Source organism: Nyctereutes procyonoides, unplaced genomic scaffold (genome assembly GCF_905146905.1).
Source record: "Nyctereutes procyonoides isolate TBG_1078 unplaced genomic scaffold, NYPRO_anot_genome, whole genome shotgun sequence".
Lineage (NCBI taxonomy): Eukaryota > Metazoa > Chordata > Mammalia > Carnivora > Canidae > Nyctereutes > Nyctereutes procyonoides.
This window is the reverse complement of record NW_026575049.1, coordinates 34,795,051-34,812,148: the sequence shown is the minus strand read 5'-3', so window position 1 is coordinate 34,812,148 and position 17,098 is coordinate 34,795,051. Positions and strand designations below refer to the sequence as shown.

General features: G+C 49.1%; 2 protein-coding genes across 3 annotated transcripts in view; one reads left to right on the top strand and one right to left on the bottom strand.

Moving 5' to 3' along the window:
• Positions 1-9,663: 9,663 nt before the first annotated feature.
• Positions 9,664-10,504, bottom strand: LOC129512160 (POLG alternative reading frame-like). Its single transcript, XM_055329432.1, has 2 exons — positions 10,384-10,504; positions 9,664-10,325 (listed from the first exon to the last, which is right to left on the bottom strand). The coding sequence occupies exons 1-2, from the start codon at positions 10,502-10,504 to the stop codon at positions 9,664-9,666; spliced, it is 783 nt and encodes a 260-aa protein (XP_055185407.1).
• CHST11 (carbohydrate sulfotransferase 11) overlaps positions 10,012-17,098 on the top strand; it is a 260,020-nt gene continuing 252,933 nt past the window's right edge. The window contains exon 1 of one of the 2 annotated variants that reach the window (XM_055327793.1): positions 10,012-10,605. In XM_055327793.1, coding sequence (XP_055183768.1) covers positions 10,503-10,605 — 103 coding nt within the window. In that variant the 5' untranslated portion in view covers positions 10,012-10,502. Of the gene's footprint in view, positions 10,621-17,098 lie in introns of both variants that reach the window. The other variant, XM_055327792.1, reaches the window with a different exon arrangement.

Here is a 17,098-nt window from a genome sequence, read left to right as displayed (position 1 = left end):
GGTGCCTCAACCCTATTGCCAGATCCAAAAGGGTTCATTCCAATTGCTTCTACCAGCAATGTATGTATATCCCCTTCTCACTCCACCCAGCATCAGGGGTAAGGTATCATTTATCACAAAGCCTTGCTAATTTGTTGGAGTAAAAGAGTGTCTTCTTGCTTTGGTTTGCTTCTCTTTATCATTGAGGTTGAACATTTCTCCGTATTTTATTATCCACTTATATTTCCTTTTCCTTTTTTTAAATTTTTTTTATTTATTTATGATAGTCACAGAGAGAGAGAGAGAGAGAGGCGCAGAGACATAGGCAGAGGGAGTAGCAGGCTCCATGCACCGGGAGCCCAATGTGGGATTCGATCCCGGGTCTCCAGGATCGCGCCCCGGGCCAAAGGCAGGCGCCAAACCGCTGAGCCACCCAGGGATCCCTATTTCCTTTTCCTATCTGAAAAATCCCATCCATGTTTTTTATTCATATGTCTACTGGGGTCGTGGTGGTATTATCTTAGTTGTCATATGAGCTCTTTACATATAGCAAAGAAGTTTAGCTCTTTTTCCTTTCTCCCCCCTGCCTCCATGAATATTTTCACCATATTTTTATTTTCTGTTTAAAAAAGTTCTTTCTTTGTTCATTTTCCTTTGACACACAGGAGCTTTGCACTTTAGGGTCAAACATTTAACAGTGATTTTTCAGGCTGCCTGCAGAACACAAGGGACTGTTTCAGGGGAAAACATCTCTAACCCTGAATACTTAGATAATTCCTCTTTTTCATGCCCTGCCACCTCACAATACTTTTGGGTCAGTAGGCTTATAGGAGTCCTTTCATCTCCAGAGAGAGGGTCATAGACAACTCTGAGAGGCATGATTTTTCACTGTGCCCTAGGGCAAAAAAAAAAAAAAGACAAAGGTGAATATTGTTTGCTCCAGTCATTGACACAGACTCATCTCATCCTCCCGTCTGAACAACTATGTGCAGGGAGAGGAAATGCTAAAACTCATGGAGGTTTAAAATTCATGGAGGTTTGATCTGCAGGAAGGAAAGGCTCTGAAAGTGAGCATGTCTGAGTGCATAGGCCAAGTGATGGCCTGAAAACCTCTCCTTTATCTCCTTATTGCCACCCCCACCTCGACCTGTGTCACCAAGCTCCTTTGATCTTGGTAAGGCATGATCTAGATAGGAAGTCTAGAGGAGGCCCTGCTAGATATCTGTAGACATACAGACATGGTTGATACTCTGAAGCATGAGTCTTGGAGCCATATAATGTGGCACTTCTGAGCTGTGCAATTGTAAGCAAGTCCTGTAATTTACCTGAGGCTCAGTTTTGACATCTGAGTAATGGGATACTTGTGCCAGCCTTGCGTAATTGATGTGAGGATTGGGGTGGTGCATGTCAAGTGCTTAGCAGAGTCTGGCATGCAGTAGGTATGCAACGGAAGCCCTTTCTAATGCATTAGGAAATTATTTGGCAAGAACTTGCTGGCCATCTGCTGTGTGCCTAACATTACAGTAGGTCAGTGGCATCAGGTCTCCCAAATCAACCTTCACGAGCTTACGAGGTGTGGCCCAGGAGCCAGGGCATGGCTCACTCAATGACTCTGCAGCCATGCAACAGTGAAGAAGTGCTGAATTATAGTGGAAGGGCTTTGTATCCTACAAGTGAGAAGATACCTCCGTAGGCCGAGGTTTTAGGGAAAATTTCATAGAAGTAGGGGCATGAATTGAGTTTTGATGATTTAAGAAACATTCTCCTTTTTTTTTTTTTGAAACATTCTCCTTTTATTAGGACATTTTTTCCCTCTGAAAATGAAAATAGCTGTATGCTTTTCCTTTTAAAAAATAATATGTACTCTTTAAAAAGGACTTAGATGATGCAGTAACTTGATTTTAAAAATCTTAACACCCAGGAATACCTACCATTAATACTGTATAAAATGTATATATTTGGATATAAATATAATTTGACTTGCTTACATATTTATACAAAAGTAAGAACATATATACATACTGGGTTGTAATATCTTTTTTTTAATTTTTTTTTTATGATAGTCACACACACAGAGAGAGAGAGGCAGAGACACAGGCAGAGGGAGAAGCAGGTTCCATGCACCAGGAGCCCGATGTGGGATTCGATCTGGGGTCTCCAGGATCGCGCCCTGGGCCAAAGGCAGGCGCTAAACCGCTGCGGCACCCAGGGATCCCCTGGGTTGTAATATCTTTAACTGAGTCAGTCATTTCCTTTGTAGTTGTATTCCATTGTATGGAGGTGTTATACTTTTTTAGACCAAACCCTAATTGCTAGACAGGTGATTTTGGCATAGCTAAGTACGTGACTATTCAAATTCCTTGAATCAATAACTTAGTGATTTTAGTCAAATTATTGTTGGCTCATTTTCCAGAAATGTTGTAAAAGTTGTATTGACTTATATTCATTTCTGCCACCAGTACCTAAGGGTTCTCTTTTCCTCACACCATTCCCAGCACTGGTCTTGCCAATATTTTATAGTTTCTTCCAGGCTGCAGGTAAAAATTAAATCACTCATTTAATGTGTATTTCTAGACTGCCCTCAAAGACCACAGGATTGAGAGATGTTTAATACACAGTTCCTGCAAATTGTAGGGAGGGCGGTTATAATTGGTCTTTCTTAGATTATCCAGTCAGGTCCTTAGTAAATGAAACAAAATGGGCCCATTGAGGGTTTATGGTCATGTTTGTCAGTAGACCAAGGAGATGGCTGCTTTTGCCTCTGTGCACTTGTGAAGTGATACAGAGGATGGGATAACAGTACAGAACATCGTAAGGGATTTTCTGGGGGAAAAGATGAAATCTTTTCTGGTCTCATTTCTATAACATCCTTGGAATCTTATCTATTATTAATGTCTTGAGGACTACAGCATGCCCATGGGGATTATATCCTGATGTGGCATACTTTAACTGCACAACACGGGATAAAATAATATTATATAAAAATGGTGCTGGAACAACTAGACAACTGCATTTAAACAAAAGAACCTCCATGCTTACCTTACACCAGATACCAAATTTCACTCAACATAGTCAAGTACTTCAACATAAGTACTAAAACTGTGATGTTTCTACAAGAAAACACAGGAGAAAATCTTTGTGGCACTGAGTTAGGCCACGATTTCTTTAACAGAACAGAAAAACATGAGCCATCAAAGAAACACTTACTGAAATGGACTTTGGTTTTGAAATCTTTTGCTCTTCCAAAGGCACAGTTAAGGAAACAAAATAGAAAGCAGACATAGGCAAAACATATATCTGAAACTGGGCTTGTTCCCAGAAAATATGAAGAATTTAGTAGTATCACAACGGATCATAAGAAAAGAAATACTGGTGAAAAATGGGCAAATGATTTGAACAAACTCTGCACAACAGAAGATTTTTGGATGATTAAGAAACACATGAAAAGGGCAGCCTAGGTGGCTCAGCGGTTTAGCGCTGCCTTCAGCCCGGGGTGTGATCTTGGAGACTTGGGATCGAGTCCCACGTCGGGCTCCCTTGTGGAGCCTGCTTCTCCCTTTGCCTGTGTCTCTGCCTCTCAATCTCTCTCTGTGTCTCTCATGAATAAATGAATAAATAAATAAATAAATAATAATAAATAAATAACATTTTAAAAACAAAAAGAAACTCATGAAAAGATGCTCAGTGTCACTGGTCATCACGGACATGCAGTTGAGATGAAAGTGACAGATCATTAAACACTCAGTAGGCTAAGAGTAAAAAGGCTGACAACACTAAGTATTGAAAAGGATATGAGTCTCCTTCTCTATTGGTAGCAATGCAATAGGGTCCAACAGTGACTTTGGGGGAGAGGTAGGCCATGCCTTTTATATAAAGTGTCCTAGGTATTTGCCCAAGATTAACGAAAACATTTGTTCATGGAAAGACTTGCATGCAAATGTTCTTTGCAGTGCTATTCATATTAGCTAGAAACTGGAAGCCGTGCAAATATCTGCCAACTGATGGATGGATGAACAGATTGTGTAAATCCACATGGTGGAATACTGCTCAGCAATAAAGAAGGAATTACATAGGAAGGTGGGTGAATTTCAAAATAACTTTGTTAGTGGAAGAAGCTAACTGTGGCAGGCTACAAGGGAGCATGATTCCATTTACATAGAATTGTAGAAAAGGCGGGGGTGCCTGGGGGAGTTCAGTCAGTTATGTATCTCTCTCTTAAGTTCAGATCTTTATCTCAGAGTTGTGAGTTCAAGCCCTATGTGAGGCTCCACCCTGGGAGTGGGGCCTACTTACAAAAAAATATATATATATATATATATATTTTATACTTAAAAAAATATATATATATAATAGGCAAAACCATGGTGAAAGAAAGATAGTCAGTGGCTACCTGGAGCCAGGGTCTGGGCAGGAGATGGACAGCAGGGGAGTAAGAGGGAACTGTCTGGACAGTGGAAATAGTCTGTATCTTGATTGCAGTCATGGAGGTTATGTACCGTTTACTATTGTCTAAACTCAGGGTGCCTAGGTGGTTCGGTTGGTTAAGCATCTGCATTTGGCTCAGGTCATGATCCTGGGGTCCTGGGATTGAGCCCTGCATCGGGCTCCTCACTCAGCAGGGAGCCTTCTTCTCCCTCTCCCTCTGCCCCTTCTCGTTTGAACTCTCTCTTGCTCACTCTCAAGGGAATAAATAAAATCTTTTTTAAAAAATCCACAATTTCCTAAACTCAGCAAACTGTACACCTAGAGTCAATAGGTTTTATTTATGTATTAAAGCTGAGAGGAAAAAAAAATCAGAAAAGAATTGAACTTTCTCCACTCCCTTCTTATGTATTTTCTGCCTTGGTAGGATTTCTATTTTGAATTCCATGTGGGAGTGAGAAATTTTAAGGTTTTCAGTTAGAGGTTCTTGGTGTCTTCATCTGGCCATGGCGCCAAAGCTTTGGAGGCCCTTTGGGTCCTGTGTTGGGGACACTGATCACCGCCAAGGCATCTCCTGTTCTTGTCCTCCCAGAGCAGCAGCTCTGTAACTTTCAGGCCATGCTTGAGGCCCTGGTCGGAGTCTCTGGTAACACGGGGGCCATGGTGCCATGTTCCTGCCTCCCCTGGTAACTACAGGACACAGGGTGGGAGGGCACTCACCCCTCCCTGCAGAAATCTCCACCAAAGCGCCCCCTTTTCTCCCTGGCATTCTCTCTCCCATCATTTTATGTGCTTCTCCAAGAAAGTCTTTATCTAATCCCTCAGGCAGGTGGAAAAATCTGCTGGAGAGGGAGGGGTCGTGGAGAAGTCAAAGATACAGGAGAAAAAATACAAATGAATATTTCAACAAATTACTAGGCCGTGGATGTCAGTGTACGCATAAGAGATGCCAATGTCATGACTGAAGAGCAGTGGGAGGCCGGCGAAGGGGGGGTGTGGAGGGCGGTGGCTGGAAAGATGATTCTCAGGGGCATGCGGAGAGGCTGGCAGGGGTGACAAGGGAGATGACCGGTGAGGGCACCTGACAGCCAGAGTGCCATGTCATCTCTCTGGCATCCTGCCCATTGAGGCAGCTGCATCTGTAGGGCACACAGGTCCCTGTGGTCTACACCCTCAGCCTGACTGGCAGTAAAGGAAGGAGATGAGAGGGGACTCTGGAGCCGCTGCTGCCGCCTGCTGGCTTTGTGACCTCGAATCTGCCAACACCACTGTGTGACCCTGGGCATGGTAGGTCCCCTTTCTCTGCCTCAGTTTCCTCCTCTGTAACACAAGGATGGTAGTGGCCCGCCCCTACCTGGAAGCAGGTGGTGAGGGGAAGCACATCAAAAGCCTAGAACATGGCCTGGCTGGAGGGAGCCCTGCAAAGAGCTGCAGCGCCCACTGTTATGGTACCTGAGTCAGGTGTGGGGCTGGGCGGAGGGAGCAAGGTCACCTGACTGCAGGGTGAGAGCTTCCTTCTGGGTGGTCTGGAGGGGCCTTTGGGAGGCAGCCAGGGCCCACCGTGGGGGGAGCAGGCCCGGGAGCTGATGTCCATGCTGTGCGTACACGGGCAGAGGGGGTGAGGCCAGGCAGGGGGCTCCTGGAGTGAGGTCGAGTCCTGGGGTCTAACAGCGATCTGTCCTCCTGAAGGCAAGAGAGGAGCCTCCGGGGCCTACCCCGGGCCGAGGGGCAAAAGTAGCATCAGAACACGAACAGAATAACAGTGGATGCTTCTTTCTTTCTTCCTTCTTCATCTCCCTCATCATCTACCTTTCTCTTTCCTTTTGTCCTTCTTGGTCTCTTCCCCTCCTCCCATCCCCTTCTCCTCTTTCTTCCCCACCTTGTTCTAAAAGGCCTGCGAGGACGGAGGACGCCTCTGGTCTCAGAGCTATGTCATGAGTCACCCACTTGTGTGCTTGCGGTTTACCTACCAGTAGAAAGTCTGTACCTAAGATCACCACATGCTCTAGGCAAATGGTTTCTGATTCCACTCCACAAATATTTACTGTGCTCTGGTTAACTGAGCGTACTTTGTGTTGGAGATGCCGGAGAGATGCAAATGGGCAAGGCCAGTCCTCGGAGGAGCTGGGGCCCCTGGTTGATGTTGGCAGAAGACAAGCCCCCCTTTCCCAAGGATGCTAAAGAGCTCTCTGTCTCCCTGTGCCCTGGGCCCACTCCCTGCTCCAAACAAAGGCAGAAAGGGGCACGGCTGCCAGTCCTGTCAGATCTCGGCAAGACTGTGCATTGAAGGCACAGTCAACAGGAAGGAGGTAAAGCCTGGTCTGCAGGGATTGGGGGGCTTGCTAAATATCTGTGGGTCCATTGCTGATGACACACGCAAGTGACAATTCTTATTTCACATCTCTTTCTTCCTTGCCTGTGAGCTTTCCAAGATCATCCATATAAATAGAACTTTCTTCTCAATGTGTTTTTCAGGACCACACCAGGCTTTCACGTGTTTTATTTGCATGTTGTTTAATTTGGAGAGAAAGTTTCAAGCCTCCCAATGTGGCAAGGTTTAGCCAGGTCCCAGGAAGAGCACAGTGCTGGTTTGCCGGAGCTCTCAGGGTTCAAGGGAATTAGAAAAATAAGGGAAAATAAAATCTGAAGGGAACTGGGGGTTGCAGCTGGGAAGATGGCTCCCCAAGTGCTTTAGGCTCAGACTTCCTGGCCTCAGTGTGACATGGAACTGTCTGTGAGTAGCTCTGATGGATAAATGTTGAACAGCAGGGACATGCGCTTCTTGCGGGCTGGATCACTGAACTGTTCAAGTGAGACCTCCCACAGACTTCTTCTCCTCAGGCATGGCAACCATCATCGTCCTCAGCTGCTTCAGCCTCATCCTTGAAAAATGCCACATGGACAGCCCCTCTGCTGGCCCACCACAGACACCGTGGAGTGAGATGTGAGCCCTGGTGGTTGTAAGCCACTGAAATTGTGGCTTGTTTGTTACTGCCAACCAAGCATAACTTGGACTGTCCTGACTGATACATCAGGGAAAACAAAAACTCTGATCTGAAAGGCAGTCCCTTCTTCTCCTCTCTTCAAAGTTCAAAATACCAAATCTTCTCCCTTCTCCTCAGTCTTATTAGTCAACGCTGTGCTTTATCTGGTCAATATTTATCATGTAGCATGAGTAAAAGAGGTGAAAAAGTTTTGTTGGAACAGAAATGTACAGAAAGCAATGAGTCCATTTGAGGTTGGGAAGTTATCGTGTGATGAGAGAGGTAACAAATGGAACCTTTTCCCGCCCCCCTGATGTGGGTAGAACAGCAGAATCACAGTCCATTACCGGTGACCATCATGGTAGACTTTAGAGGTGATCTAACTTAACGCTGTAGCCCGAGAAGGCATTACTTCTCCATCTCTGACTTATCTGTACCTACCCAGTGCCAGTCATGAGGCTGAGCACTAGAGAGATAGAGGGGAATAAAACCCCACCTAGTGGGTACAGTGATCCAAGAAGGGTTTGGATCTAGTACTCAGAGCACTGAGGAGGAAAGAAGCTACTTCAGGTGAGAAATCAGGGAAGCTTCTTGGAAGAGGTGGTAGTTTACCAACAAGAGCCTTACCCCTCACTGTATGTTTGGGCCAATTCCTGACTGATTGTGGGAATATAAAAAATAGGTGTTGGGCATGGCTCACCACCTTCTCTACCATGTGGCCCAACTCATCAAGATCCACCAGAGATTACACTTCTGAGCTCTTCCTCGTCCTGTGGCTTCTCAGACCGTCTTATGCATGTCCAGGCTTTTGTCTAGGTATAGTGTGGTCTCTGCCCTGGGAGGTGAGAGACCAGCTGGGTGACACTCGTCTGCTCTGTAAAACCAGGAATTAAAACGAGAGCCTGACATTCTAGGCAAAGCGCTGCAAGTGCTCATCTAACCATACTCCCTGCAAAGAATCCCTGCCTTGGTTGGGGCAGGTGGCCATGTCTTCAACTCCCATCCCAGTCTCCTGTGGGGAGAATCACTGATGAATGACTTTCTTCTGGGGCTTGTTCAGCTCTGCAGCCTTTAGCAAGTAACTCATTCACAAGTGAGTACAAATTAATACAGTACATACCAGTTACACACATATTGTGCTGTAATCAGTTGTCTTCTGTAATCAAAAGGCGAGGCTGATAACATTTTACTTTCCCTACCTTGCAATTCTGGAGGAAAACTTTGGGGGAAGGGAACTGAGGTGGTAGGAGGCGGGTTTTGCTGCATGAGTGTGTCTGCGAGTTGTGTCTGATGGACTGGGAAGAGGGTGAGTCCCTTTAGATTCAGATACATTAAGTATTTACCAAATGCCTATTACGTGAGAGGCACCGAAAGACATATTCTCTTATTTCATTATGGGTCAATAGTAGTAACCGTTGGATGACACAAAAGTTAGTCTTTACAATAACATCACCCCTCCCACAAATATTATTGTTGGAATTTAAATACTCCTTTTGCTCATAAAAACCCGATGTAGACTTACAAGGAAAATAAAAAGACATAGCAGCCCCCATCATTTTGCTTACAGAAACCATAAAGGGCAGGGGAACAAGATCTTCAGGGCCCAGTGGAAGGTAAGTGGCCTACGGTGCGGGACTCTCCAAGGTGAGAACAGGGGAGGTGAGCTGGAGATCTTCTTCGCACCCTTGGCCTGCATATCCACTTTATGGACTGTGGAACCATTTAAATGCCCGGGATTGGAAATTTTAAATCACTGCCCACGATACAAGGAGGCAACGCCGTCTTTCCGTTTACCTGCCAGTGCTAAGGCCGGCTGGGGTTTTTGCATCGGTCGTTTGGAGTCCTGAGGGTGCTGACTTCGTGGGGGCAACCTCTCACTCCCCCCCCCCCCCCGCTGGGGCTCCAGGGCACTTGGGAGGATTTGGAGGGAGCTCTACCTACCCTTTGGGAAGGCAGAGTCTTAAAATCCGCAAGCAAAGCCCCTTCGGCCTGGTGGACGGAGACAGGGCGTAAGTCCCCGGGGACGCTCGGCGTGCGCCTGACCCCCGGGGTAGCGGAGTCTCCCTAACCCTGACCCCAAGTCAGCCGTTTTAACTCCTCTCTTAAAGCAGCGCTCGAGGCAGGCTGTGGTTCGGGAGGAAAAACGAAAGCGCCGGTACTGAGCGTCAGCACGAGGGCTCTCGCCCCCCGGGGGCTCGGGCAACCTCTCGGCCCCGCCCCGCGCCCCCCGCGCCCCCCGCGCCCCCCGCGCCCCCCGCGCCCCCCGCGCCCGGCGGTTTTAAACAATCGCGCTCCCCCGGACCCCTCCGCCCCGGGCACCCGGTTGGCGCGCCCAGTCGCGTCCCTCCGCAGACGCCGGCGGGAGTGGGTGGCAGCACCGAGGCGATTCTGTTCGCATTTTTTTCCCTCCGGGTTTTGTCACGGAAACGCTGACACCACCTCCAGACGGCGGCCGAGCCCGGCCGGGGACTGAGGGCTTTTGGGACCCTGCGGGAGCGCGGCGCACACTCCGCACTCCCCGGGAAACAGCTGGACGCGACCAATTCCCGGGCAGGGGCGGGGGGAGCGCGACGCTCCGCCCCGGCGCTCCGGCCCCTCCTCCCTCCCGGCTCGCCGCGGGCTGCGAGTTGCGTTTGGTAAAGCCCAGCCCCGAGCGCAGAGATCCTCGGAGCGCGATGAAGTAGGCTCCGGGGCGGAGGGAGGGGGCTCGTCCCACAGCCACAGCCACCGCGGCCAGCGCGGCGGCCGCACCACCCGCGCTCGCACCCCAGCCGCCGGCCCGCGAGGAGGCAGCGCGGCGGCCGCCGGCTAGAGCGGAGGCGGCGGCGGCGGCGGCGGCGGGGAGGCGGAGAGGAGCCGCAGCCGGAGCGGCGGGCGCGCGCAGCCGGCGGGTCCACGCACCTCGGCACTTCCAGAGCAACTCCGGCGCCTTCCAGACCCCTGCCCGGGGCGGGGGGCCCCGAGAGCCGCCGCGGAGCCCGCCCGCTCGTCCCCCCACCCGAGCCCTGCGCAGCCCTGCCCGGCGCCTCCCGCGCTCCGCTCGGCGCGGCAGGGTCCCGGCTCCTGCGCCCCGGCGCGCCTCCCGGACAGCCCGGTCCCCGTAGCCTGGACAAAGCCATGAAGCCGGCGCTGCTGGAAGTGATGAGGATGAACAGAATTTGCCGGATGGTGCTGGCCACTTGCTTGGGATCCTTTATCCTGGTCATCTTCTATTTCCAAAGTATGTTGCACCCAGGTAGGGGGCGCGTTAGCGTGGTCTTGTTGGATATTTTTTTCCCCCTCTCGCGCTCTCCCTCGGCCGCTCGCTGGCGCCGGGTTTCTGCCTTTTCCAGCCTTCCCTCTTCCGCAGCCACCTCGGGGCTGCTTGCTGCCCGGTCCGCCCGGAGTCGGGATGGAGAGGAGGAAGGAAGACGTGCCCACCTTCCCCTTCTTCCTCCCGGCTCCAGGGTGGAGGATGGGAGCAGGAGGGGCGGTAGTTGGTGGGTGTTTTTTTTTTTTTTTTTCCTCTCTCTCTCTCTCTCTCCCTTTTTTCTTTGTGTCTCTTGTCTGTCTGTCTGCGAGGTAGCAGAGCAAGGTAGAGAGGTCGTGGGCAGCTCCTGGTGGTGGGAGGCGGGTTTGAACCGATCGCAACTCCCCGCTGGTGCCGCGATCTGGGGATGAAAGCGACGCCGGGAGCGGCCGCCCTGCGCCCGGGCTCGCTGCCTTTTCCTGGGGGTGGGGTGGGGTGGAGGGCGCGGGGGCGAAGGCTGTGCCCCCGCCGAGGTCGCCTGTCCCTGCTGCGAGCTGGGGAGCCCGAGGCTTGACTCCCACGTGTCCTGGGCTCGGCGCCGCGCAGAGGTGTGGGGAGAGGTGGGGTGCCCGGCGCTGCCCCTCCGCCCGGCTGGGGAAGAGGCCGGGCGCCCGGTGTTTGCCCCCCGGGTCTGGCTCCACGTCGACCTTGCGGCCGGTGCCCTGGGGCCTGCTTCACCCTGCGCCCCCGCCCCCGCGGCTCTTGCGACCCTGCGCTGGTCACGGCCCCTGCCCCCGCCTTGGCCGCAGCAGTTTTGGAGGAAACTTTGGCCCGGCCCGGGGCTGACGGTCAGGTTGCCTCCCCCTCTCCTGGCGTCCGAGCATCCGAAGTCCCCGGAGGGCTCGGGGCCTGTGACAATGGGCCTCCCTCACACCCCCCCCGCCCCCAGCCCTAGAAAGCTTAGACAAGTTCCACGTCGGAAATCTGGACGAGGGGAGGATGGAGGCTCGCCCCTTCCAAGGGGCGCTAAGGAAAGTTTGGGACCCGAGGAGGTAAGGGGCGCCTTGGAGCTGGGCGATCCGCCCGCAAGCCCAACAGGTAAAAACCACCCAAGGAGGCCTCGGCTCTGCTGGTGGCTCCTCTCCTCGGGGAGCCGTGGTGTCCCCGCCCCACCTCACCCCGGCAGACCCCTCTGGGCCACATTGGCTTCGAAATCCTTTTTTTTTTTTCTACGCCTCCGAGTTGCCTTTCTCAGTAGAGCCACAGCAATAATTTGCTTTTATAATTGCAAGGAGGGAACTGGAAGCACATTTCCTTCCAGGGAAATGGGGTTGTTTGTTTGTTTGTTTTGTTTTTTGTTTTTACCCCCCTTCTCCTTTCAGTGTGTATCTAACACTTTGAGCAGACGCAGCCTTGAATTCTTCCAGCCTGTGTTTGGGTGGGTGGCGGAGGGCTGAAGCTGTTCTTTCCATCAATCAGGCAGGGCTGCCCGGGTGAGCTTCCTTGACAGCCGGGCACCCACCGGCTGGAGCAGTTGTTAAGGCGGCCACCTTGCCAAGGATATGTTCTGACGCTACCACACATAACCTCAGGACATCCGAGCCAGACTTGTAAAAGATGGCTTTTGTTTGCAACGGGGTATTTTTAGTTTCATGTCAGCAAACTGCAGCCCTGTTTGTCTCCTCACCCAAACCGGTGGTTGGGAAACTTCTAAGGGATTTAAAAACGGACCTCATCACTTAGGTTCTGGGCCGTGGGCAGTGGTTGCAGCATCCAAGGCCAGACAGACAGAAGCATCCTGGAGGCCAGGCCGGACTCCACCCCAGAGACTGGGGGACTGGGTGGTGTGCGAGTACACTTAGGCTCAACCAGTTTAAACAAAGGGCCAAAGGATTTGGTCTAGACTGTAGACATGTGTTTAGGTCACTTAAAATTTTGCCTGGATGGAACATGCCAGGTAGTACTCTGCAGAAATGCCTACCTAGAACAGGGATGGTTATTAGACTGTGTTGGGAATGCACTTTGACTTCTCTGTACCTGTTAATTGTCTGGGGAGATACTAACTAATACCACCGCTCTCTGTGCTTTTCAGGCAGCTTGGGCTTTGCTTTTCTTGTCCAAGAATTAGGAAGGAACTTTCTAACCAGAGACATGAGGAAGAAACTTCCAACTTGTAATTGGCACTTTGCTAAAATTTCCAGCCCTCGTTTACAACGTTGGCTTGAAAGTGGCACTGGACTTTTCAGACTAGCCTTTGGGAATCAGGGACAGAACTTTCTCTCTGGGTGCTCTGATAAGGATCCTCTGCCCTTGGCCTTTGTTCTCAGCCGTTGCTTCCCTTCTGGGTCCCATGTCCTCCCAGAAATGGCATTTGTTTGTTATTCATATCTATATGAGTATGGTCTTCTTTTTCCCCAGTCATTAGCAACTGGTGCTTTCCATACCTTCTGTTGAATGTAGACCTGAAGATGGGTCAATTGAAGAGTCTTCCTTATTTTGTATTGCATTTGGTTCCACGAAAACTCTGTGCCAGCAGTTTATGATGACATGGGACATAAAGATTTGTTTTGAAACCAATATTAAACATTTTCCTTTCCTTTTTTTTTTCTGTTTTATTAAACTTTACTGGCATGAAACAAACCTGATGACAGCTGATGCTACGTACATATTTTCTACTACTTTGGATTTCTTTTTTTTTTTTTTTTAATTTTTATTTATTTATGATAGTCACAGAGAGAGAAAGAGAGAGAGGCAGAGACATAGGCAGAGACACAAGCAGGCTCCATGCACCGGGAGCCTGATGTGGGATTCGATCCCGGGTCTCCAGGATCCCGCCCTGGGCCAAAGGCAGGCGCCAAACCGCTGCGCCACCCAGGGATCCCTACTTTGGATTTCTTTAAAAGTTAGCTGAGGGATCCCTGGGTGGCGCAGCGGTTTGGCGCCTGCCTTTGGCCCAGGGCGCGATCCTGGAGACCCGGGATCGAATCCCACGTCGGGCTCCCGGTGCATGGAGCCTGCTTCTCCCTCTGCCTATGTCTCTGCCTCTCTCTCCTTCTCTCTCTGTGACTATCATAAATAAATAAAAATTAAAAAAAAATAAAAGTTAGCTGACCAAAGTTGCTTCTTTGATTTAGGGTAGTGGTGGGATGATCCTTTTACCAGGCTCTGCAGTTTCAGGCTTTCCAGCTCACCCAGGGGGAGGCAGAAGGGACCACAGCATGGCACAGATTGTGTTGCTAAAAATTTGGAGCCCTCTGCCAGGAGTTCCACGTACCTGTATCTGAAATAGAAAAGTAGTATTCCGAAAGAAATGGATTTGCAGCTTCATTGGTGGCCAGAGAACATCTGGAGTGTGAGAAGAGGGAGAGAAAGGAGGAAGGAAACTGCTAGTGATGGGGAGGGCTGGCTGTCTTCCCCTCTGATTCTGATGTGGGGCCAATTGTCTTTTGTACTATTCTAATTCCTAAACTTGAGTAGTTGATCCATCTTTCATTTGGTTGGAGCATTAGGCAGAAGTAGGCCTTGTCAGTAAGGCAGCTTTCTTTATATATATTTAAAGATATATATATTTATTTATTCATTATGAGAGACACAGAGAGAGAGAGGCAGAGAGACATAGGCAGAGGGAGAAGAAGGCTCCATGCAGGGAGCCTGATGTGGGACTTGATCTTGGGTCTCCAGGATAACGCCCTGGGCTGAAGGCAGACGCCCAGTCACTGAGCCACACAGGCGTCCTTCTTTAGATCATTGATGCTCTGAGTCCGTAGTCTTTGCTGAGATCAGGTTTTTGGTTTTTGTTTGTTTGTTTTTTGTTTTTTGTTTTTTTGTTTTTTTTTTAAAGATTTTGTTTTTAAGTCATCTCTATACCCCATGTGGGGCTTGGGCTCACACCCCTGAGATTGAGAGTCACACGCTTTACTGGCTGAGCCAGCCAGGCGTCCCGGGATCAAGTTTTAGGCCCCATTCTCATTCCCATGTTCTGCACAGTGCCTGACACCTAGTAGACTCTCAGTAAAATATTTGCTGGATGAAAGCATGAGGTGGCTCAGCCCTAGAAGGCCCACTTCTTTGTTTTTTTCAGGAAGGTTTTCCAGCCTTGACAAGAACGCCCTGTCAAGTGAGTCTGGGTCTGTCTGGTGGGGACCCTTCCTTGCCTTCCTGGTCTCTGAGACCTGAGACACCCCCTCCTGCAGACACAGATTTTGTTTAAGTTGTTGCGCAGCAGATGAGCGCATTCCCCCAGGTAGGACACAGCTGGAGCACTGTTTGGTGTCCTGGGTCCTGGGGAAGCTTGGCTTTGCTTAGCTACTGACTTGAAGAAACCCATCCGCAGGCTGAACACCTTTTGTGGGTGTGAGCTGCTCCTGAAGTTGATGAAAATGGAGCCACATGCTGGTGGTTTCTGCACACTTTTGGGTCGCTCAGTGGAACGCCTCCTGGAAATGTGCATCCTTCACAGTAAAGTGTCTTGCATACCTGCCCCAGACGGCTGGGCTTTGATGGGGCTCTGTTGTGCAAGGCAAAGCCAAGAGGCCCCCTGGAGCTGCATTTGTGCCCAGTGTGTGAAGACAGCTCCTCTGAACCTTCCTTTTGTGTCAGTCCGGAGGATTGTGGTTTTGTTTGAAAGCTCCTGTTAAAAGAAGAGAAGCCCACGGAGGAGAATGCCTTTTCTCCCTGCTTCTCTTACTCTTTTTTTCCTCTCGCCTGTATGTTTACTTTCACTGTTGCTTGGGATTTCTTTGCCTTGGATGGGTGTATTGAAAGATTATACCCTTTATTTAAAGACTTCTTGGGTTACCCCTTCGTAGTTTCACTTGATTTGATTGAATGCACAATACTTGCATGTTATAATTTTAGTCCAATCATAAACATAATATGTGCTCTTTTTAGAAAATTTAGGAAGTGTAGAAGAAAAACAGTCATTTATTATTCCACCACCCAGAGACAACTGGTGCTTTATTCTACAAATTATAGAATATATAGATTAAAAAAATAGTTGAAATCATATTATGCGTTTTGTACCCATTTTGATGTATTTTAGACAAATTCATCATTATGGTGATTAGTTATTAAGTTTAAAGACAAAATTTAATCACAACTCTTTCCATTTATAGACTTGCATATGTTTCCACCCCTTCCCCCTTCCTTTGCAGGATGTCAGTCCTGTATCATTTTTTTTTCTTTTTTTGCTGTGCACATTTTACCTCTAATTACATTAAATTAATTATTTTTTTATTTTAAAATATAGGCTCCACACCCAACGCTGGGCTTGAACTCACAACCCTGAGATGGAGACTTGAGATGAGGAGTCCAGTGCTCAGCTGATTCAATCAGCCAGGTGCCCCCGCATGCATTTAATTCTAAATTAAAGAATGTCTTTGCTTAGGGCACCTAGGTGGCTCAGCAGTTGAGCCTCTGCCTTTGGCTCAGGTCGTGATTCCGGGTCCCGGGATTGAGTCCTGAATCGGGCTCCCCGCCACCGGGAGCCTGCTTCTCCCTCTGCCTGTGTCTCTATGTCTTTCATGAATAAATACATAAAATTTTAAAAACAAACAAAAGAATATTTTGCTTAGACATGAAGTGAGTTTGGAGTCAAAGCAGTTCTTTGGCTATCTGTCTGAAACTTCCTTTGAAAAGGCATCAGGAGGGTCTCAAATATTCTGAGTTCTGAAAGCACATGAAATAGCTGAAGGGTAAGACTTGTCCAATGTGGGGTCTCGCTCCGGCAGGTGACATGTTGGCGCCTCAGTGGGGCATTTTCCTCGCTGCATTAAGGGAAGACAGATGCACTTAGGCAATTTCCTCTAACAGTTCTAGCCACTGCTAAGGAATCCTTGAGTCATTGCCTTCTGAAGTAAAAAGTGGTGGTCAGGCTCAAGGGGAGGAGTGGCTGGAGATTTCTGTGGGGCCTGGGGCCAAGGGGAACCCATCCTGCAGCAGAAGTGGCTGCAGTTTCTATTTATCTGGTTGGAAAGTCATTTTGCTTCTGACCAGCTCTAGCACAGCCATTTAAAAACAGGAAGTCAAAAGTTTACAAGCACAAGCTCCACCCTTTCCTCCTCTTCCATCCACAAACTGGAAGAACTCTTCTTAATCTGGGGAGGGCAGATGCAAAAGGCCTCAGGAAAGTCATGGCCAGCAGGCTTGGGAATTCAGAATCTTAGAAAAACCGGAAGGTCATTTGGCTCTTCATTTTATTTTTCTTCCCCTTTTTTGTTTCTCTTCTCTTGAGTTTTGAGACCTCATCTTTATGACAACGGAGAGGAAGGTACATCTTCCTATGAGGTCACTGAAGAGTTTGGTCTGTCAAAAATTCCTGGAAACTGTGATTTGACATATCTTAGATCAAACATGATTGATCAAAATTTATGAGCTCTGTCTCTGTCTCTCTCTCTTTTCTGCTCTGTGCTAGGTACTAGGGATTGTCCTAGGCACTTGGGGATTCAACATTGATTTTTGCCCCCAGGGCACTTACATTCTAGTA